Source organism: Eptesicus fuscus, chromosome 20, assembly GCF_027574615.1.
Source record: "Eptesicus fuscus isolate TK198812 chromosome 20, DD_ASM_mEF_20220401, whole genome shotgun sequence".
Lineage (NCBI taxonomy): Eukaryota > Metazoa > Chordata > Mammalia > Chiroptera > Vespertilionidae > Eptesicus > Eptesicus fuscus.
In genome coordinates this window covers 16,533,360-16,555,166 of record NC_072492.1, presented here as the reverse complement: position 1 = coordinate 16,555,166, position 21,807 = coordinate 16,533,360, and the positions used below count along the sequence as shown (strand labels likewise).

General features: G+C 54.1%; 2 protein-coding genes across 3 annotated transcripts in view; both read right to left on the bottom strand.

The window, feature by feature from the left end:
• SLC43A2 (solute carrier family 43 member 2) overlaps nt 1-6,932 on the bottom strand; it is a 41,500-nt gene extending 34,568 nt beyond the window's left edge. Inside the window, exon 1 of the mRNA XM_028155042.2 lies at nt 6,274-6,932. Coding sequence (XP_028010843.1) covers nt 6,274-6,433 — 160 coding nt within the window. The 5' untranslated portion in view covers nt 6,434-6,932. The remainder of the gene's footprint in view (nt 1-6,273) is intronic.
• Nucleotides 6,933-11,359: 4,427 nt separating this feature from the next.
• SCARF1 (scavenger receptor class F member 1) lies at nt 11,360-21,581 on the bottom strand. Of its 2 annotated transcripts, none has more exons than XM_008147877.3 (11): nt 21,462-21,580; nt 21,054-21,115; nt 20,713-20,814; nt 19,297-19,822; nt 17,086-17,304; nt 16,551-16,679; nt 15,693-15,796; nt 15,137-15,257; nt 13,771-13,895; nt 13,543-13,689; nt 11,360-12,865 (listed from the first exon to the last, which is right to left on the bottom strand). In XM_008147877.3, exons 1-11 carry the CDS (start codon nt 21,560-21,562, stop codon nt 12,009-12,011), a joined length of 2,493 nt encoding a protein of 830 aa, XP_008146099.2. In that variant the 5' UTR covers nt 21,563-21,580; the 3' UTR covers nt 11,360-12,008. The 2 variants fall into 2 exon arrangements, with proteins under 2 accessions (XP_008146099.2, XP_008146100.2); XM_008147878.3 differs by having other exon boundaries at nt 12,704-12,865; nt 13,543-13,652; nt 21,462-21,581.
• Nucleotides 21,582-21,807: the final 226 nt, after the last annotated feature.

Below are 21,807 nucleotides of genomic sequence, written 5' to 3'. Positions count from 1 at the left end.
TCTTTTTCAGAAAATGGATTAAAGACTTAAATGTAAGACTTGAAACCATAAAAATCCTAGAAAAAAACATAGGCAGTAAAATCTCAGACATTTCTAGTAGCGACATTTTTTCTAATATCTCTCCTAGGGCAAGGGAAACAAACGAAAAAATAAACAAATGGGACTATATCAAACTAAAAAGTTTTTGCACTGTAAAGAAAACCATCAACAAAATGAAAAGACAACCCACTGAATAGGAGAACATATTCACCAATGACACATCTGATAAGGGGTTAATATCCAAAATGTATAAAGAACTTACACAACTTGCCCTGGCTGGTGTGGCTCAGTGGGTTGAGCGTCATCCCATGCACCAAAAGGTCACAGGTTTGATTGCCAGTCAGGGTGCATGTCCAGATTGCTCAATCCCTGGTCTGGGTGTGTGTGGGAGGCAGCCAATTGATGTTTCTCTCACACATTGATGTTACTCTCTCTCTCCCCCTCTCCCTTCCTCTCTCTCTAAAATCAATTAGAAAAAAAAAAAGAACTTATACAACTCAACACCAAAACACACAACCCAATTAATAAATGGGCAAAGGACCTGAATAGACACTTCTCCAAAGAGGACATAGAGATGGCCAAGAGACATATGAAAAGATGCTCAACGTCATTAATTACCGGAGAGATGCAAATTAAAACCACACTAAGATATCACCTCACACCTATCAGAATGGCTATCATCAATAAATCAACAAACAACAACTGTTGACAAGGATGTGGAGAAAAGGGAACCCTCATGCACTGTTGGTGGGAATACAGACTGGTGCAGCCACTGTGGAAAGCAGTATGGGGTTACCTAAAAAAATAAAAAATGGGCCCTGACTGGTTTGGCTCAGTGTATGGAGCCTCGGCCTGTGGACTGAAGGGTCCCGGGTTCGATTCCAGTCAAGGGCATGTACCTTGGTTGCGGGCACATCCCCAGTAGGGGGGTGTGCAGGAGGCAGCTGATCGGTGTTTCTCTCTCATCGATGCTTCTAACTCTCCCTCTCCCCTCCTCTCTGTAAAAAATCAATAAAATATATATTTTTAAAAACTAAATAAATAAAAAATGGAACTGCCTGCCCTAGCTGGTTTGGCTCAATGGATAGAGCGTCGGTCTGCAGACTGAAGGGTCGTGGGTTCGAGTCTGATCAAGGGCATGTACGTCAGTTGCAGGCTTAATGCCCAGTCCCGGTCAGGGGGCATGCGGGAGGCAACCAATGGATATTTCTCTCTCTGTGTATCTCCTCCTCCCTTCCACTCTCTCTAAAATTCAATGGAAAAATATCCTTGGATGAGGATTAACAACAACAACAAAAAAATGGAATTGCCTTATGACTCAGTGATTCCACTTCTGAGAATATATCTGAAAACACTCAAAACAATAATTCGAAAGAATATAAGCACCCTTAAGTTCATTGAAGCATTATTTTTTAAAATATATTTTTATTGATTTCAGAGAGGGAGAGAGAGAGATAGAAACATCAATAATGAAAGAGAATCACTGATTGGCTGCCTCCTGCACATCCTACACTGGGGATCGAACCCACAACCCGGGCATGTGCCCTTGACCGGAATCGAACCTGGACCCTTCAGTCCGCAGACTGACGCTCTATCCACTGAGTAAACTGACCAGGGCTGCAATGTTATTAACAATAGCCAAGATTTGCAAGCAGCTCAAGTGCCCATCAGTAGATGAGTGGGTAAAAAAGGCTGTGGTACATTCATACAATGGAATTATTCAGCCATAAAAAAAGAAAGAAATCGGGGGGTGGGGGAACACTAGCGGGATAAGGACACATATGTAATAACTTAATCAATAAAGAGAAAAAAAAAAAAAGAAAGAAGGAAGGAAATCTTACCCTTTGCAACAGCATGGATGGACCTGGAGAGTATTATGCTGAGAGAAATAAGCCAGTCAGAGAAAGACAAGTGCCATATGATTTCACTTATTTGTGGAATCTAATGAATAAAATAAACTAACAAACAAAATAGATACAGAGAACGGACTGACAGCTGTCAGAGAGAAAGGGGTTGGAGGCTGGTGAAAAAGATGAAGGGATTAAGAAGGGGAAAAAAACCTCATAGACACAAACAACAGCATGGTGATTACCAGAGGGAAAGAGGGGTGGGGGGAGGTAGAAGAGGGTGAAGGGGGGATAAATGGTGATGAAAGGAGATTTGACTTGGGGTGGTGAACACAATACAATATACAGATGATGTGTTACAGAACTGTACACCTGAAACCGATATAATTTTATTAACCAATGTCGCCCCAATAAATTCAATTTGAATAAAAAAAGGTAGGGCCTGGAAGCCACAGAGGATGTCTCCTGTCCACATCTGCAGCCTCGGCCCAGGCTGGTCCAGTTTCCCTGGGTGATGGCAGCCCCTCCGCCCCCTCAGCATCCCGAGGGCCAGCTTCCTGCTGTGTTTCAGTGAAGGGGATGGCTCTCCCCCCCCACCACAGGTAGAGTGACTGTTAGACCAAGAGCACAGACCTGGGCTCTGCCTTGGTGTCCATGGCTGGGCTGCACTGTGACCTCCCCAGGCAGAGGCCATGCCTCTCACCTTCACAGCCCACCCCACCCCACCCAGCAGGTGGCAAGTCCTCAACACTCCATGAGTGTAAGAGGTGAGACGGATCCTCCTCTGCCTCCCTCACTTCTTCTTGCCTTGAGAGTAAAATCCAGCCTCCCCAGCAGCTTCCCTGACCCCCTCTCCATCTCAGTGCTTGCTCTCCTCTTCTCCAGCATGCAGTCTGCCTCAGGGCTACCTGCCCCCTTCTCTCCTGGCTCAACCCTCCTCACCCTCCACACTTCTGCCTCAACATCGAAGAGGCCCTTCTACCCAAGCTGAACAGACCTCCACTGTCACTCTTCGTCCCAGCACCCCGCTGTCCACTGGAGTACGGACCACCCCGTGAAACCACATAGTCTGTGTGCGGTGCCTTGTTTGATGCTGGCAGACTGCAGATACCCTGAGGGCCAGGACTGCTCTGCACTCCAGGGCAGCACCTCAACAATGTTACTGGCCTGGATGGTGTGGATCAGTAATTGAGCATCAACCCAGGAACCAAGAGGCTGCCAGTTCGATTCCTGGTCAGGGCACATGCCCGGGTTGAGGGCTCAATCCCCAATAGGGGTTCGTGCAGGAAGAAGCTGATCGAGGATGTTCCTCTCTCATCAATGTTTCTCTCTCTCTATCCCTCTCCCTTCTACTCTCTCTAAAAACCAATAAAAACATTTTTTTTTCCTTTTCCAATAAAAAACGTTTTTAAAATAATGTTTATTTAAAGTACAGGTTAGATGAAAGAAGAGATGAAACATCCACAGGTAGCACCGGCCCCTGCCGAAGTGGGCCACCGAATGACAGAGAAAAGGAAGAGAGTTCAGATGTGGGTGGTTTCAGTGGCCGCCCAGAGGTCAAAAGGACACAGAACTGGAAAAGCCCCATGACTCCTGTCTGTCTCCTGCCCACACCAGGGGGACTGGACTGGGGAGGCAAAGCCTAAATGCCTAGCCCAGGGCCCTGTCATTAATCCCGACTGTCCAGCAGGCAGGGCAAAGAGAGCTCAGCCGCAACGGAGAAAGGGGCTCTTTCTTTCTTCTCCCACCTCACCACGCTGGGACCAGTGCTGTGTCTGCGGCCAGATTCTGGCTCGAGTCCCAAGAAAGAGCTCTGAGAACCTTTCAACAGGTTCAGGCAAAGTTTCTTTAGAGGACAAACCGAAGCATCAGTCCTAAAAGCAACAAAAAGCTGGCAGATTTGCATCTCAATCAGCTGTAGGCTGGTCCCCCCTTTTCACAAGTCTAATTCAGTGAGTGGCTTAACGGCTCCTCTGCAATGCAGCCGTCCACCAAGTTTGAAAATGCTAGACCTCAGCAGAAACCTTGTCCCCAAACCCTCCAGGCACTCCCAGTCAGGCGAGGCTCCGGGATTCCTGCCTGGAAGGCCAGGCTGCTTGGACTCCCAGAAGCCAGGAAAGAAGAGGCCAGAGAGATAAGCTGTGTGGAATCAGCAGGCCTGCCCGCCGAGGATGCTGAGTCAGTGCGTTTGCCCGAGAGTCAGAGGAACCAGGTTCAGAAACAGGAGCAAAGGCATGGGATAAGAAGTTGATGTTCAACCCACATCCTGACCCTTCACCTTCACCTTCACTTTGGGTTACCAGGGGGGCCAGTCAAGCCCTAAAGGCTTAACTACTAACTCAGCACTAGGTTGGCACAAGCTCTCGGACTCCTCCCACTTGAAGGAAGTAGCCAAGGTTGAGGCAGGAACGAAGTGACCAGCCCCAATGCTGCCAACACCTTAAAATAAATTAAATCAGTGGACAAACTCGGAAGAACCCTAGAATCTGACCTTCTAATACCAAGTGGGTAAACAACAACAAAAAAAAATTGAATATAGCAGTCCTCCAGGGTGAACAAGATGATAAAAGCTTCATCTGTGGATGATGATGTTCTTTCCTATTTTTTAAACTTTCTGTGTAGCCTGAGAGAAAGCCCAGGGAGGCAAGCAGGAAGGGCCATGATCTAAAAGGGAGGAGAGAGGGAGGGAGAGGAGGAGCCAAATACTCCAACCTGTTCCTTCCAGAGTCATTAACCTAACAGTTCTTGGACAGAATAGGAAGCTTGTGTAAGGAACAAGGTCTGAGTGACTTTCCCATCTCCCAAGACTTCTTGCTGACACGGGGAAAGTTCTGCCAAGAACCCTTCGGCTATCAGGAAATATTTCTGAGTGGCTAAAGGCTAAAGGTTCTAAATGATACACACTCTGCCCTGCCAATAGCCTGTGCATATCTCCCCCCCATTCTCCCCCCCCCGCCCCCCCCCACACACACACTCCCTTTCTCCTGCCCTAAACCTCTCCAGCTACGCTCCCTAGAAACTGGAACACTCAGGCATATCCTGGGAAGATCAGAGAAGAAAAGCGGGGAGGACTCTACATGGAGTTACATGAACTGGTTCAAAACTTTTTCTTCCCTCAAAGTAAGAACTCTAGAAAGGCAAAGCATGCTGGTGGTGTGATCAGGGGGTCACGCTTGGGCTACCTCTGTCTAAAGGGACTCAGGTAGGGGCTGGCTGACAAAGGCACTGGGGAGAGGCATTACTTCGATTAGGGTGAACTGGTGGAGACAGCAAGAGGGCAGAGGAAAATGTTTCCTATCCAGATTGTCTAGGGCAGTGGTCAGCAAACTCATTAGTCAACAGAGCCAAATATCAACAGTTACAACGATTGAAATTTCTTTTGAGAGACACATTTTTTAAACTTAAACTTCTTCTAATGCCACTTCTTCAAAACAGACTCGCCCAGGCCGTGGTATTCTGTGGAAGAGCCACACTCAAGGGGCCAAAGAGCCGCATGTGGCTCGCGAGCCGCGGTTTGCTGACCAGGGGTCTAGGAAGTGGGTAGGAGGGTAGAAATTGGGAGTCACGGGAGTTCCACAGTTGGGCTGGACCTACTGACATCAACAATTAGGACCTTCAAACAGGGCTGGGAGGTATGAAGGTAGGAATGGGGGTTTGATTTCTTGTAGACCAGCAACCTCAGCCTGCATCCGGCAACACCAATGATGTGGCAAAGGGAAAGGACAGACCTAGAGTCATTTTTATAAATACCCGCCGCTTCCCCGACCGCCCCCCCCCCCCATGGACCACTGTGATGTGATGTTCTCACAGCTTGTGGGAGGAAATGTCCGTTGGAAAATCACAAAGCAGCAAAAATAGGCAAGAAATTGTATCTGACAAGCCCTTAAAAGACTCCATAATGATCTGACTAAAAAAAACACCTAAATTCTAGATCCATCTTCCACCGGATGGAGGCCAAGCCACTTCCTCTCTCTCTTGTTACACCCCAGCCACTGAGTCAGGAGTTCCTTTTTCTACAGTCAGGGAGAAACATGCTTAACGCCAGGCCAGCGATGGGCCAGGCCCTGGGAGGAGAGGTGCCCAGCAATGCTCCCAGGTGTGGAAAGAATACCCTGGACTCGGGGTTCTCATTCTATTACGGGCCCTAGCTGTGTGGCCTTGGGCAAGTCAGAACATCTGTCGGGAGTCTCAGTTTTCTCATCCATAAAACGGGGACAGTGATATGTACCCAGGAGAGCTGGATGAGGATCAGATAGGCCTTCTGCTGGCTGGGAGGCGCTGCGCAGCAAGGTAGGGTTGCTGGCTCGGTCTGTTGCGCCATCTCGCCCTTATCCAAAAGCTCCCACTCCAGGAGCCTCCCCGACCGAGCCCGAGGCGCCCGTCTCACCTGGCTCCGTACACAGGTAGGAGTAAAAGCCCTCCGACTTGAGCATGATGAGCAGCGAGCCCCAGCCCAGGAGGACTGCCGAGAAGAGGAGGTTTTCCAACACCGCCGTGCAGGCCATCCACCAGCGGCGCCGATGGGCCGTGGCCAGGGTGGGCGCCATGACGCGGCGAGGTGGCCCGGCTCCGGCTCCGGCTCTGCAGCCACCTGCGCACAGACCTCAGCGTCAGCGCCCGGCCCCGGCCAGTCGGGGAGGCCGCGCTCGGCCGCTGCGGCAGCGCGGAGCTCGTCACCCCTCCGCGGCGCGGACTGCAGGTGCGCGCAGCTCAGGGAGCCCCCGTCTGGCCCGGGACCTGGGCCACCCGCCGCGGGGGGACTCGTGCGGCCGCCCTCGGAGATGAGAGAGCCGCTCCGGCCAGGCAGGGAGACTTCTCCCGCAGCTCACTCAGAGGTAAACTGAGGTATGCTAGCAGGAAGGGACGAACGCCAGCTCAGGGGCATGCAGTCAGTCCTGGCGCCCGGCATGACTGACATAGCTTGGGCGACTGCGGGGGCGGCAGCCTGAGATCCAGACACCTGGGCCGGGGCGCACCTGAGGGCGGCCACTCCCTCGGACCCTGACGGCCGCCCGCCCGCCCGCAGCGAAGACCCTTCCCCAGAGCTGGTTCTTTCAACCACAAGATCAGCGCACCTAGCGCCTACGGTCCGCCCACGGCCCGCTGATTGGCCTGACGGCACAGGAACTGCCGCGCCATTGGCCGCCGTCTAGGTCGCTAGGCGCTGCGGCCACGCGAACCCCGCATGGGAGAAGCGAAGCCGGTTCAAACCGGCGGCGCGAGCCACCTGCGCGACCCCCATCCTGAGCTGTGTCCCCTGCAACTGGCCCGTTTCGATGGAAGCGGATCTCCGTCCCTCCATTTCCTTGCTCCTCCTAAATTCGTCATCCCTTCTGTCAGCTCCTCAACCATCCAATCTCTTCCCTCTCGTATTTTCACACATCTTCTCCCTAACCTCCTCCCCCTCCCCCCCCCCGCCCTACTCGCAAGCCTTCTGCCCCCGGCCCCCTCCCCCGAGGCCCGATTCCCGGGACCCAGCTCACCCGGCTCCTACTGACGTGTGTCGGGCCCGGCCGGCGCCTTTTCTGGCCCCTTTTATTACAGCCCTTTTATTAGGACCCCGAGACGAAAACACTGCTGCACGCTGATTGGCTGCGTGGGCTGGAAACAGGCGTTGGCCAATCAGTAGGCACCCGCCCGGCCGCAAGCAGAAGCCGGTTCCGGCCGGACTCCGAGACAAACAGGAGAACTGGGGGTGCTTTGGGGTAGCGGTGGGCCGAGCCTCTGCTCTGCCACCTTAAACTGGAGTCACAGCTGGGCTGGACACCCCTGGAGACATTGCCCTAGCGCCTCTCCGGAGCCCCACCCCGAAACCTTGCCCTGGGTGGAGTCTCGGGCTCAGCCTACCCGGACCCCCAGATTCCCCCAGCATCACTCCCGACCCGCTCGCGCACCCAGCTCGGCTTCTGCACTCGGCTCTCCGACCCGCTTTAGAGCCCCCAACTTCCCGAACTCTGCCCTGGGCACCAGGCCTCGATGCTTTGGCTCCCTGTGGGTCGCTCCACTCCCGCCGCCTCCCAGCGCAACCCATTCTGGTTCCTCCTGCCCCCAGGATCCCCCCCCATCCAGGCAATGTTTGCCCGTTCCGGATCTTCGGACCCCAGGCGCGGTGTGCCTCTCCCTGTTCTCCTGATTCACCGACCCCGCTCCTGGGTGCCATCTGCCCGGTCCCTTGGGGACCCCCAGGTGGGAGTTTGGGGCTTGTCTGACCCCTAGCACAGTGTCTCCCCTGTTGCCCCATCCAGACTCTGGCCCACTCCCCTTGGCTCCTCAGGAACCGTGCCAAGTTGACTACCCCATACCCACTGTCTGCTCCACCTGCACCCCTTTCCCGTCTGTCTTCCTCAGGGGGCCCTCTTCAGGGCAGCGCCGAGCTGCAAGGACAAATCAGGCCTCCGGGAGAAGGTGTGGAGTCGGGAGGGCTCCAGCTCCCAGTCTGATAAGCGAGCTGGACCTGCCCAGAACTGCCAGGGCCGGGGGATGGAGCCCAGGCTCCGGAATTTCTGCTGCCCATCTTCCTCTCTCCGCTCAGAGACACTAGCCTGACCTCAGAGGACCCTTGGCCTTCCCGATGATTCGGCTTGGTCTCCCAGGCAGGCTCTGGGAGCTGGCTGATCCCAGGGCTGTGGGAGCCCCGGTAGCCTTCTGTTCCACGTCGCCCAGTCCCAGAGCGCCCTCTGCCGCTGTGAAGCCGCCGCTGGCACCCTCGTTCAGACCATCCTGCCGCCGTAGGCTTGGGGGATCCTTGTTGGTTACCTATCCTGTTATCCAGGCTGCAGAATTTTTCATCCACTTACAAGATTGCCACTACCACTTGGCAAACGTCAGTCCTTCCCTCCTAGAGCCACCTGCTTGAGGGCCATCTCCAGGCAGCTGTTCCATACACATTTCTAAACTGTTTCAAACCTCTCTAGAATAATTCACTTTCTCCAAAACTGTTCCTCCTATTCTTTCTCAGCTAATGGCCCCACTAGCCACTGAACGTAGAGACCATGATCCACCCTTTCAACACCTGCTGTTATTTTCCCTCTCCACCCCACCCCAGCCGGCCAATACAGCCATATTTCCTAATTTGCTTATCTGTGCTCCTAGGACTCCAACTGCTTCACCCAGCGTCCAATCGCAGCCCCTGAAATCCATCTCTGCACCCCACCCCATCCCAGTGAGCTATATAAAATGTAAATCTGACCTTGGGCCCCACCGGCATGACTCAGTGGTTGAGCATCGACCTATGAACTAGGAGGTCACGGTTCAATTCCTAGTCAGGGTACATGCCCAGGTTGCAGGCTCGATCCTCAGTGTGGGGTGTGCAGGAGGCAGCAAATTAATGATTCTCTCTCATCACAAGTGGCCCGGTGCACGGATTCTTGCACATTGAAAGGAAAATAATTAGAAGAACTATTTTAATATTGCTATGTGCCCTTTCTCCCTCAGTGCCTGGGAGCTGGGCGGCGGCCCCGCCCCCCACCGCCAGCTGGTCACCATCTGCTGAGTGATCAGTAGGGCGATCAGGGCCACTCGCACCCACCTTGGCTTGGCACCACCTGCTCACCTGCTCCACCATCCCGCTGCTCATCAGGGTCCATCGGGGCTGGCAGCGCCTCCACTGCTGCCAGCACATTGTCGCCATGTTCTGCGCCGACCCTGGTGGTCAGTGCATGTCATAGCAGGCAGTCAAACTCCTAATTGAATGACCGCCTGAGGGGACAATTCGCATATTAGGCTTTTATTATATAGGATATTATATAGGATGTTTCTCTCTCTTCCTCTCCCTTCCTCTCTGAATCAGTAAAAAATATATATTTTTTTAAAAATCTGACCTTGGGCCGAAACTGGTTTGGCTCTGGATAGAGCGTCGGCTTGCGGACTGAAGGGTCCCAGGTTCGATTCCGGTCAAAGGCATGTACCTTGGTTGCGGGCACATCTCCAGTAGGGGGTGTGCAGGAGGCGGCTGATAGATGTTTCTCTCTCATCGATGTTTCTGACTCTCTATCCCTCTCCCTTCCGCTCTGTAAAAAATCAATAAAAAATATATTTTTTTAAATCTGACCTTGGTAAATCTGATCTCTGCTAAAATCAGTCAGAAACTCTACCATTTGTCTTGCAGGATGAAGTTCAAGGTCTCCAACCTGACCCACACAGGCTCCTTCCTCCCACCAGTCTCTCTCCCCAGGGAGGCAGGTTGACCTGCCTGGTCCTAGATGCTCCAATCACATGCTGTTCTCTCACCTCTGGACCTCAGAGTCCCTTTTTGGACAGCTCCTCCAGGAAGCCTCCCTAACTACTCCCCACAATACTTTCCATTATCTTTGCTCACTAATTTCGTTATATATCTTTAATATCTTTGAAATATATAAATTACTGAGAAAAAGATGAATACCTCAAATGAAATTGGGGAAAGAAAATAACCAGATAATCTATAGGAAAAATACAAATAAAGATTTGAAAAGAAGCTCAATCTTAGAATAATCATAGAAAATCAGATTTTAATTACCGTATTTTTCTGGCATGTAAGACAACTTTTTAACCCAGGAAAATCTTTCATACGCCCAGTCGTCTTATACGCCGGAAAATACGGTATATCATTTTTATGGTTAAAAAGCAAAAATAAAAATATTTTTATCTGATCAAAGATTTAACCTTTCCTAAAACTATAGTTCTCAATAAAAGTGACTCTACCTATGAAATAAAAAAAAAAAAACCTTTGACCTGCTATTACTTTCTTTTTGTTGCCCTAAAATAATGAAATACCATCTTGAACTTATCAGATTGGGTGTGAGAAAATAGATACCACCATAATTTGTGAGAGTATAAAGCCATACAACTTTTTTGGAGGGCAATTTGGAGTAAATACATAAATGTTTAATGTTCTGACTCCATAACACAGCAATTCCACTTTGAGGGATCTCTTCTACAGGAAAAACTTGCACAAATATATAAAAAAAATGGACAAAGTTGAACACTGCATCATTTATAGTCTCAAACAATTAAAAACAACCCAAATCCCTAAATGTAGGGGATGGTTTACATAATCCATGTTATTTCCACATGATGGGATCCCATGTAGCCATTTTTTAATAAAAAGAGGTAGCTTTATATTTACTGGCGCCAAAAGATACCCAGGATACATTAAGTAAAAGAGTAAACTGCAGAACAGTATGCTCTTTTGTTTTCATGTGCACAGAAAAACATCTGAAAGGAAGCATCTAAACTTTCATGAGATTCTCTGAGCACAGGGTTGGGGGGGAAATCGCTGCTCTTTATTTCCTGACTAGGTCATACAACTACGTGAGGGAAGAATTCAGAACGAGACCGAAAGACATCCAGTGAAAAGTAAATCTGGCCTCCCTGATCCCCCAGACTCCTCTGAGGAGACGGGAAATCTCATTTTTACTTCATACATGTCCATAACGTTAGTTCTATTTACTTTTAACAAAGAACATTACTTTTTTTAAAAAGTTCAATCAAGAAAAGTGAAAAGAATATTCACTTTAGAGAATATGCAAATTATACAAAAGCTTAAAAAGAAAATAAGCCCTGGCCAGTGTGGCTCAGTTGGAGCATCGTCCCTTACACCAAAGGTGGCGGGTTCAGTTCCTGGTCAGGGCCCATACCCAGGTTGCGGGTACGAGCACATGGTCGGGGTGCCATGTGGGAGGCAACCCATCGATGTTTCTCTTTCTCGCTCTCTTACACAACATAATTTTTCGTGGTTGATTAGGAACCCATCATAAAAAATATTTATTTAACCAATCTTTTATCATCAAACATTTAGGTTGTTTTCCAGTTCAGAAAAATATTTTGCAAATGAAGGAAAGAATAGCCTTTTGGGGTAAGCAAAGTCCAGGACAACAGAAAAAAGTCCCTGCAGCCGTCTCACTCCCCTTCCTGACCCCATCCCGTGGGGTCTCTGCCCACGCCTTCCAGACCTTCCCTGGAACACCGCCAGGGCCCAGAGCCAACTCGCCTCTACCTCAGATGTTTCCCCACGGAAGGGCAGAGGTTCTGGTAGGTCTTTCCCGGCCCTGGGACCTTTTTCCAGCACAAAATACAATCTGATGCAGAGGCAGTTTTGTGCCTACCCCCCATCCACAGCCTGCCCACTCCCCAAATTCACGGTCCTCAGGGCTCTGGTGGCCCAGAGATGGGTGCAACATTCTCATACTGGGGCTCCTCCTGCCCTTCCTCGTCAGCCAGCTTCTGGGGATCCTGTTTTGGGGGGCCACCGGGAGCCAGCTCCTGGACCCCCCCTGAGCTCTTGATGCCATCCCTCAGCCCACTGGCCACTTGCTCTGGCCCAGTCCCTGCAGGCTGCGAGGCCCCAGCGGGCTCCTCATTCGGGGCTGGGCCAGAGCTCTGACTGGCAGAGCCAGAGGCCAGCCCGGATCTGCCCTTGTTCCGACTCAATGCCCGACGTGGAGGCTTGGGGATGGCACTCTTGACCTTGGGCTCTGCCTGGCCTCTCTGGAAGCTGCCAAAACGGCGGAGGACAGACCGGACCGGGCCCTCAGATTCCCGGGGTGTCCCTGCCAAGGTGTATATTGTGGTTACGGAGCCTGAGCTCTCCTGGACACTGCTTTCAATGGCTTCCACGCGCTCAGCCACTGTCCGGCCACAAAGTGGGAGCCGGCGGTGGCCCGTGGCTGAATCCTTGGGGCTGGGTGCCCCAGGAGGGACCTTGTCCCTTTCTGTTTTGTCAGGGCCTGTGGACTCCTCAGCCTCCTGGCTCTCAGGACCTGGCTGGCCGCCCCGGGAGAGCCGCTTGGACTTCCGGAGCGGGTTGGAGAGCTCCCCGGAGCTTTGGCGATTCTGCGGTGCAAACTTGGTGCCTTCAGCAAAGGAGACCGATGGTCGCTTGGCCCGTGCTAGGCTGGAAGTGCGTGGGATGGCGAATGGTGTGGAGGCATCCTCGGGGGGTGGGAAGGGACCATCAACCAGGCTGGCCTCTGGCGACTCTGCTTGGGCCACAGGGACCATCCCTGGCGGAGGAGACAGAAGAGTTTGGCCAGAGCTGGGCTGACCACCCCAACCCATCCTGCGTACCCAGGTCAGCATCTTCTGGGAGGCCGCAAACACGGGGCGAAGTGGAGGGTGAGGATGCAAAGAGGCAGGCACAGCAGTGTCAATAGACACCACTACTTCTCCATTCTGTTCTCACCTCCCACCCTTCTTTGACTTAATGACACACTCTGTCCAAGCTAAAACCCTTCAATGCCACACAGCCATGTCCCTCTCCCCTCTGTGCCTGTGTGCACTGCTCCCTCTTCCTGAAACACCATTCCCACCTCTCCCTAACTTTCACATGGCTAACTCGTGATTCTGCTAGACTCAACTCCAATGTCACTAACACTGAGACATCCTCCCTGACCCCAATCTCCTCTGACACGGCTGGATTACAGCCCCTCTTGCATGTCCCCCATCCAAGCACATATCACTCCATCCTATAAGGGTCTGGTCATTGCCCGCCAGACTAAAAGCTTGGTAAGGACGGGAATCTAGCTTGTCTCCATTATGAACCACAGTAGAAGATTGAACACTTTATAGAACATAGGGAATGATTATATCTGCAGGACAAAGGGATCAGAAGGATTCCCAGACTCCCAAACAGTATTTAAAGTAGCCCCAGTGGGCAACCGGGGGGGGGGGGGGGCCCTACCTTCTTTGGGTGGCACGCAGTAGGCAGGATCCTCGTCCTCATCTCCACAGTCGTAATCAGAAGAGAAGGAGTCGTCTGAGGCCCAGCCAGCAGAGGGCTGCTCAATGAAGCTGTGGTTGAAGGGGATCTCCGGGTCGTGGTGGGAGACTGCAGGGGGCTCCAGGTCAGGCACAGAGCCTGATGGGAAGCTTTGTCCCATTCCAGCCCCGACCCTCAGCGCCCACCTACCTGTCACCCAGGGAAGCTTGTGGCTGCTGAGGGACCTGCAGGGCAGCGCGAAGTCCAGGCTGGTCAGTGCCTCCCACAAGACCTGGAGCTTCATCCTGGACACAGCAGCTCCATCACTCGCTGGCCTGAGGGCATAGGAGGTGGTCAGTGTGTGAGACCCCTCCTCGGGGCAGGGTGGTAGCAGGAGAAAAGGTCCAGGCCCATCCAGGTCCTGGGGTTAGTGTGAGTGAGGAAGGGTGACAGAGGGGCTGTGTCCACTTCAGTGGCTCCCTGTGGCCACAGAGTAAAGTCCAAACTATTGAGCCCAAGATTTGGGCCTGCCACAGAGGGCAGCATGGCTCTAAAGTCAAACAGACCTGGGGCAGCAACTCTGGTCAAACTTTACAACTCTCTGGGCCTCAGTTACCTTATCTGTAAAATGGGGACAACTACAATCTATCAGAGCTTTTTTCAGGACCCCCTACAGCACGAGGCACCAGGTGGGGTTCTCCAAAAGGCAGCTATGTGCCATCACCGTCCTAGCTGAGTCCCAGCTCACCCGGCTTTCTGGAAGTGACACCGCCTCCAGGAAGCCTGCTGTTGGCCCCATCCCCATGCTGGAAGTGACCGCTTCATTCCTACCATTCCTCTGACAGCCTCGGCACATGCCCTGGTCCTCCTGTGAGGGGCTTCCTCCCCGCCCCGGGCTCTATGCCCCAGGGGACAGGCCACTGGGCCTGCTCATCTGTGAGCGCCCCCAGCCCACGCAGGATGGCATGCTTGAGGATTAGTGTGCGAACTGTAAGAGAGCACTGGACAGAGTCCAGCGAACAGGGCCCAGGCTTTGTGTGGGCCCGTGACCAACCGAGTCACCGTATCGGTGTCCTCTGTGCTGTGCTCCTCCTCCTGCCCCCACAGCCCCTGCTCCAGACCTCCATGATGCGGCGAGTCTCCAAGGAGCAGAGACACGGGAAGAGGTTTTGTGAAGGAACAGAGCTGGTTAGGAGCGGCGGTCTCCGGTGGGCCGCAACACCAAACCCTTCCTCTTCTTTTCTGGGAAAGCCCCATTCTCTGCTAAACCACCGCCCAGCCTTCCATGCCACTCTCCTTTCTGGGTGGGTGTGAGGCCTGGTCTCTTCTGCTCCCAGCCCAAAGCTGCCCTGCTGCTTCCCTGTCCCCTCCTCCTCTGGCCCCTGTTAGTACCCCCTCAGCCTCCTGCTGCGGGTTTGAGTTTCCCCAGCCTGCTGCCCCTGCGCATGTGACTCTCCCTGAAGGCTTCCGATGAAGGCAAGCGGCTGACCTGATGTCTCCAGGCCACTCCCAACGACCCCATCGTGTGTGACGAGGTCAGCCCTTCCCCACCCCTAAAAGGAAAGCCAGTGTTCACCTGTCCTTGGGGTCCAACCGCGCAGCCCAACAGCAGCAGGCACAGCAGGCAATGCCCAGGAGGAGCAGCAGCAGAGGCACAAGGATGCCAGCGATGAGGGTGGCATCCTGACTGTGAGACCCTGGGGGCGGGGGGAGGTGAGCAGTAGTCAAAGGCAGGGCCTTCTCATCTCCCATACATGTCTCACCTCTAGCTGAGTTGCCTCCTCCCCAGAGCCTTCCACCTGTGGGGGTCTCTTCTGAGAGACGGAGAGTCTGCTCAGCCTGGGGGCCACCTGCTGGTCTGTCCCACAAGCCCTGGCCCTAGTTTTCATGCCTGATGCACATCCCAGCGTCCAGCCCTTCCTGCTCGTTTCCTGGGTGCTAGCCTGGTTTCTCAGGGAACGGGGACTCTGTCACATCTTAAGGGGACCCCAGAGCATCCATACAGATTTCAGGCATAAGGAATGTCTCTGAGGTGGGCTCAGACTCCCCGGCAAATGATGCGCTTCTGGAGCCCATGGAAAGGGCCAGTCTTTCCTGGGTGACTGTACCCTGCACCCTCCTTTCCACCTTACCCAGCTGGCAGGCCCCGGAGACAGGGTGGCAGGGGCCCTCTGGGCATTCACAGGGAGCAGAGCAGTTGTTTCCATGGAAGCCAGATGGGCATGAAACGTTGCAGCTGTGGGTGACAAGGAGCGACAGGCTGAAGGCTGGGTGAGAAGGGGTGGAGGTGGGCAAGGGGTAGAGGAAGGCAGGTTTCTGGGCACTGTTCCCCACCCCTGCCATCAGACTTCCCTGGATGATGCCTGGGCAGACTTCTCCTGCCCCAGAGCCACATTCTCAGTGCCCCTGGCAGCATTTGAGAGAATCCCTCAGCCCCTAAGCCCATCTCCCATGGAAACTACCCCCAACCTGTCCTTTGCCCCCAGCCCTCGGGCAGAGTCCACTTCTCATGAGCCTCATCCCTTACCCACCCAGCACTAATATGAACTGAGCAAGATGCCAATGGCATCAGACATCCTCGGGGTCTGGAAGCCAGCCAGGTCCAGCCCTGCCCCTAACTCTCTGGGCCTTGGTCCTCTCCTCTATGAAATGAGGTCTTTTCCATGTTATTCTAGATTCTGTCCCAGAGGTGGTAGATCTGACACTGGAGACATTGACGTGGATTAGGTTTTACTACCTGAAGACCTTAGGGAAACAACAGTGGGGGTTGGAGCCCTACCCCTGGATAGCTTCGCCATCTAGGTAGGCAGCCAGGCCTTTTCAATAAGCATTACTCTGAGCCCCTTTGGAAGATGCAGACCCCACAACAGGAAGAATGACTTCTCAGTTCTGAGGGTGCTGGGTGGGATATGGAAGGTGGAGAAGCCCAAAAGGCTTGCACTGAGGCCTGACCTAGGCCCCCGCCTCTCTGCCAGGGTCCCAGTCCTCACCTGGGTCCCCAGTAGCCAGCGTTGCAGACACATTCCCCAGTCACAGCATCACAAGCCCCCTGAACACAGGGGGGGCAGGTTGAGCCACAGCCCTCCCCAAAGGTGCCATTTGGGCAGGGGTCTTCACACCTGAGGTGAGGCAAGACTTGAAATGGGGGGCGGGGCAGGCCCGGCCCCCAAAGGGGGCTCTACCCATCGTCCCCCATGCTTCTAGACTCAGGGACCCAACTGTGGGTCCTCAGCAGTGAAGCTCAGGTACAAACAGGGCCTTGAAGCTGGGCCAAACCCAACAGGTGACCGACCAGAGATCGCTGGAGGGAGCAGAGGGCAGGGAGCCTGAGTGGCAGGGAGTTGGAAGAGAACCCTGCCCAGGCCTCATCAGCACCCATCTCTCCCCGTCAGGCTTTGCCCGGTGGCAGGCCCCGGGGGCTGTGTGAATGTGTGTTGGGGGAGGGGACGCCTATCCTGGAGGGAACAGCTGGGGTGAGGATTCTGAAGGAAGGTCTCCCCCACCCTGAGCAGGCTGGCCCCTTACCTGGGCCCCAGCCAGCCAGGGTCACAGCTCTGACAGTGCCCAGTGTCTGGCTGACAGGCCTCCCCATGCCAGCAGCGGGGGCACTGCTGTCCACAGCTCTCACCAAAGGTGCCAGGTGGGCAGGGCTGGAGGCACTGCGTCCCGTTCCAGCCTGGCTCGCAGGACTTACAGCTGCCTGTGTCTGCGGAGCACGGCTCGTTCTGCTCGCAGTGGCCACAGCTGGTGGGAAGAGAAGTTCATGGGAAGCTCCTGGGGCAAATGGAAGGAGTGCCCACCCAGGTCTCCAGGGGCCCTGGAGAGCATCCAGGTCCCAGCTAACGTATTCATGCAGGTTTGCGCCTCCGCTTCCCCAGGTTGTTCTACAAAGAGGTTGGATAAACGATCTCTATAAACTCTAGTAGGATTCCAGCCCTCTCCGTCTAACCCCCAACTCCAGTACTCATCCTTCCCTGGGTCCCAGGGTCACCAGTCAGAGCAGCCAAGTTATTACCCCAACCTTTGCCTCCCTTCTGCCCAGCGTCTCCCCACCCTTCCATCCACACCTCAGGGATGGACCTCAGTAGTTTATCTCCTATCCCATAACATGAAAATGAATAAAAATAAAAGCATTTTAGCCTGGCCAGTGCAGCTCAGTGGTTGAGCATCAACCCAGGAACCAGGAGGTCAGGGTTTGATTCCTGATCAGGGCACATGCCCAGGTTGTGGGCTCGATCCCCAGTGTGGGGTGTGCAGGAGGCAGCTGATCAATGATTCGCTCTCATCACTGATGTTTCTATCTGTGTCTCCCTCTTCCTTCCTCTCTGAAATCAATAAAAATATGTTTTTTAAAAATTGGTTACCTCCCAACACACTGCAACTGAGGCTGCAACCGAGGTATGGTGCCCTTGACCAGAATCAAACCCATGACCCTTCAGTCCGAGGGCCGATGCTCTATCCACTGAGCAAACCAGCTACAGCAGGTTTATATTATCTTAATTTCTCATTGATCTGTAATAGTTACTTGAAGTTTCTCCCTCAGATACTTATCTGGGATCATATACTTTGGTTAGACTCATTAGTGAGGGGAGAGGGGAGTTCATAAAATCAATATAGCAGATCCCAACCAGCAGAAAAAAAAAAAGAGAGAATAAAAAACATTACAGTATATACATATTATATATTCACATATTGTATATTATGTTATATATATAGTAAAGATAAATGTGTTGTCTGGTTAAGCTTTTACTTCAGTTATATATGCATATATATATATTTATATATATATATGTGGGGGGGGTGTTATGTGGGATGTAAAACGTGTTATTGTGGGTGGAGTTGGTCAAAGTTTAAAAGTTATTGAGTCTCAAAGGGACTATACAATCATTTTGTCACATGATTCATTTTTTTTAAAATTGATTTTTTACAGAGAGGAAGGGAGAGGGATAGAGAGCTAGAAACATCGACCAGCTGCCTCCTGCACACCCCCTACGGGGATGTGCCCACAACCAATGTACATGCCCTTGACCAGAATCGAACCTGGGACCTTTCAATCCGCAGACCGACGCTCTATCCACTGAGCCAAACCGGTTTTGGTGCGTGAGTCATTCTTTATCTGTTTCTAAGTATGTCTTGTTATACTAGTATTATTGTTGTTAACAGTAACCGGATGAAAGGGGTGTGGGAGGCTGGACTTTGGGCATTGAGGATCTTTTATCCCCCCTTTCATCCCATCCTTGTAGATTTTTTTTAAAAAAATACAGCTTGCCCTAGCTGGTTTGGCTCAGCGGATAGATTGTCAGCCTGGGACTGAAGGGTCCCGGGTTTGATTCTGTCAAGGGCACATGCCCAGGTTGCGGCTCGATCCCCAGTAGGGGGCGTGCAAGGGGGCAGCTGATCGATGATTCTCTCTCATCATTGATTAATGTTCCTCTCTCTCTCTCAGAGAGAGAATCATCCATCTGCTGCCTCCTGCAAGCCCCTCACTGGGGATGGAGCGGCAACCCGGTTGTGTGAACCGTGGCCTCCTGGTTCATAGGTCGAAGCTCAACCACTGGCCACGCCCCCAGGCCCATCCTAGATTTTTGTGGAAAGCACCGCAACTTTCTCCCCGAGCCCTCGCCTCCTTCCGTCACACTCCCTCCACCTCTTTCTTCCCTCCCCTCCCCGTCCCTTCCCAGCCTCTCTCCCACTGCGCGCAGGTGCCCGTCGCCCGCTCCCACCCGCCTCGCTCACCTGCGGCTGCACTGCGCCCCGAAGAGGCCCGCGGGGCAGGGTAGCTCGCAGCGCACGCCGTGGAAGCCGGGCGGGCAGGCGCACTGGCCCGAGTCCGCGCTGCAGCGGCCGCGCACGCACTCGCACCGATGCCGGCACTCGGGGCCCCACCAGCCCGGCCAGCAGGCGCAGCGACCCGACTCCTTGGCGCACGGCGAGCCGTGGCAATTGCAGCGGAAGCTGCAGCGGCGGCCCCACCAGCCCACCTCGCACAGGCAGTTGCCCGTGGCCTGGTCACAGCGGGCTGCCACTGGGTTGCACTGGCACCGGTGGTGGCACTTGGTCGACCACCAACCCGCCTCGCAGTGGCACGCGCCGGTCTTCTGGTCGCAACGCCCGTGAGGGCTGCAAGTGCACTCGAACTCGCAGCGGCTACCCCAGCGGTTGGCTTGGCAGCGGCACACACCAGTGTCAGGCTCGCACTGCCCGTGGGGGTGGCAGGCACAGCTCTCGCGGCAGTCGGGGCCCCAGTACTGGCCCGGGCAGCCTTGGGGCAGGAAAGGAGGGGTGGGGAGAGACGGAAGAAGGTCAGCGGGCTCAGGCCTAGGACAAAAGCAGGCCTTGGACCCCCTCCCAGAACAAAGGGAGCTGGGCCCATCCCCCAAGAGGCAGGAACAGATCCTTGGAACATGTGGCATCATATCCTCCTGGGGCAAAGCTCACTTCCTGCCCCAGACTCTGAACTACAAAACTCCTCAGCAGTGACCCAGCCTCCCACGTCACATTCCAGAACACACTGAAGATCCTGAGAGGGAAAGGGGCTGCGCCCAGAGCACACAGAAGTGTGTGTGTGTGTGGGGGGGGGGGGGGGGGGGGGGGGGGGGCTTCATCCATGCCCCTCCTCCCTTTCATTGGGGTCCTCCACTGGGCTGACAGCTGGGCCGCAGGCCTGGGTGCTGCCAACAGGGGCACAGGAGAAGCCCATTTCCTCCCCGTGTCTCCTCTCCACCCTGATTCCTGATTCCTGATGGCTGCCCCTGGCTGTCCTGTTCCCATGCCCTTCTTTTCTGCCAGAGAGGACAGACAGCCTGGCCAGGGCCCTCCTTCCACCCTCCATGCATGTACAGGTATACGCGGGGGAGACTGAGAATGCATCCATTTTGCAATTAATAGGAACCACCAGTATCCTTCCTGAGTTGAAAGGTGAAGGGCCCAGAATGAAACTGTGAGTAGGGCTCTGTGGATATGGGCAAAACCCAGATGACTCAGGGCATCTCCCAGGAGTGTCACTTCCTGTCCCTGGGCCTCGATTTCCTCAGTGAAGACTGGAGAGGTTCTGGCCCTGCTGTTCTAAGATGTCGGTCCTACCTGCTTTGCCTCCCTGCTCTCCTAGTTCTGCCCAGCAATGTCATCCCCCAGGCGTGACTTGGGACTCACGGGAGTTGCACTGGGCCCCGAAGAATCCAGGTTTGCATCGACAGAGGCCTGGCTTCACACACACTTCGTTTTCCCGGCAGGCATCGGGCCCCTCACAGATGGCTGAAAAACACCCACCTAGGTCAGAAGGACTGGGGCTTGACCAGGGGACACCCAGCCCCCTCACTGGCTCCCAGTTCCCTGCCCCTCAAGAGCTGTTCCCTCAGGGTTGGGTGTGTGCGTCATAGGATGGACCCTAGCTCCAGGGCTCAGGACGGGAAATCAGCCCCCCAGAAGGGTAGGAAGGTCACTGAGCTGTGTCCTCCCTTCTCTTGGGGTGGGGGTTGGTCTTGGGTACTCACCAATGGTGCATTCTTGATCCTTCTGCCTCCAGCCTGGGCAGCACTGGAGCTCAGCAGAGGGGCTGTGGGGCGGAGAGGGGTCAGCCGGAGGGGGGTTAGGAAGGGTGGTATCCTGGTTTCAAAGGTGGATCACTGCCTCTGGCTGAGATGTGGGAGGCTGCTTCAGCCCCATCAGGCAGGCCTGGCCAAGAGTCACAGCCCACTATCCCCAACCCCTTCCCTCTCCTCTGGCCTTTCCACCATGTCCTGACTATCCACCACCCTCCAGGCTGTCCCCAAGCCTCCCTCCCTTCAGCCCCATGATCTCCTCCCTCATTACCCGCCCAATGCCTCAGCACCAGTTCAGCTACCGCTCACCCCCACCCCCACCCCCCACTCCCCCGGCCTTAAGACTCCCACAAGAGCCACCTGTTGTCCTTGCAGACATGCTGCCCATTAGGGTCCAGCTCAGACCCCTGGGTCCTCTGTGTCCAGAGCAGTAGCAGTGGGAGCAGCAGCCTCAGGCCCATGGCGGCCAGTGCAGTGAGAGGGTTTGAGCTGGCCTGGCCCCCACAGCTCCCAACCCCCTCCCTGTTTCCTCCCAAGGCTCTTCCTGAGGAAACCAGGCCCAGGGGGCGGCGGTGGTGGGCGGGCTGCCATGAGGCACCTCCCTGAGGGTGGGCAGGCACAATCACTAGTGCTGAGTGGGGCCTGAAGGGGCTGGTTTCAGTCTGGAGGGGGCAGGAAGATGAAACTGAAAGTCCTGGGGTATTGG

Bases quoted from the DNA above. Each gene is read 5' to 3' on its own strand.
- SCARF1 (XM_008147877.3), bottom strand. From the start codon at position 21,562: ATGGGCCTGAGGCTGCTGCTCCCACTGCTACTGCTCTGGACACAGAGG. The intron at 17,305-19,296 runs GTGAGCGAGGCG...TCTTCCCACCAG, and splicing joins GGGGCGCAGTGCAGCCGCAG to CTGTGGCCACTGCGAGCAGA. The intron at 12,866-13,542 runs GTAGGGCCCCCC...CTCCTCCGCCAG, and splicing joins CTGCGTGCCACCCAAAGAAG to GGATGGTCCCTGTGGCCCAA.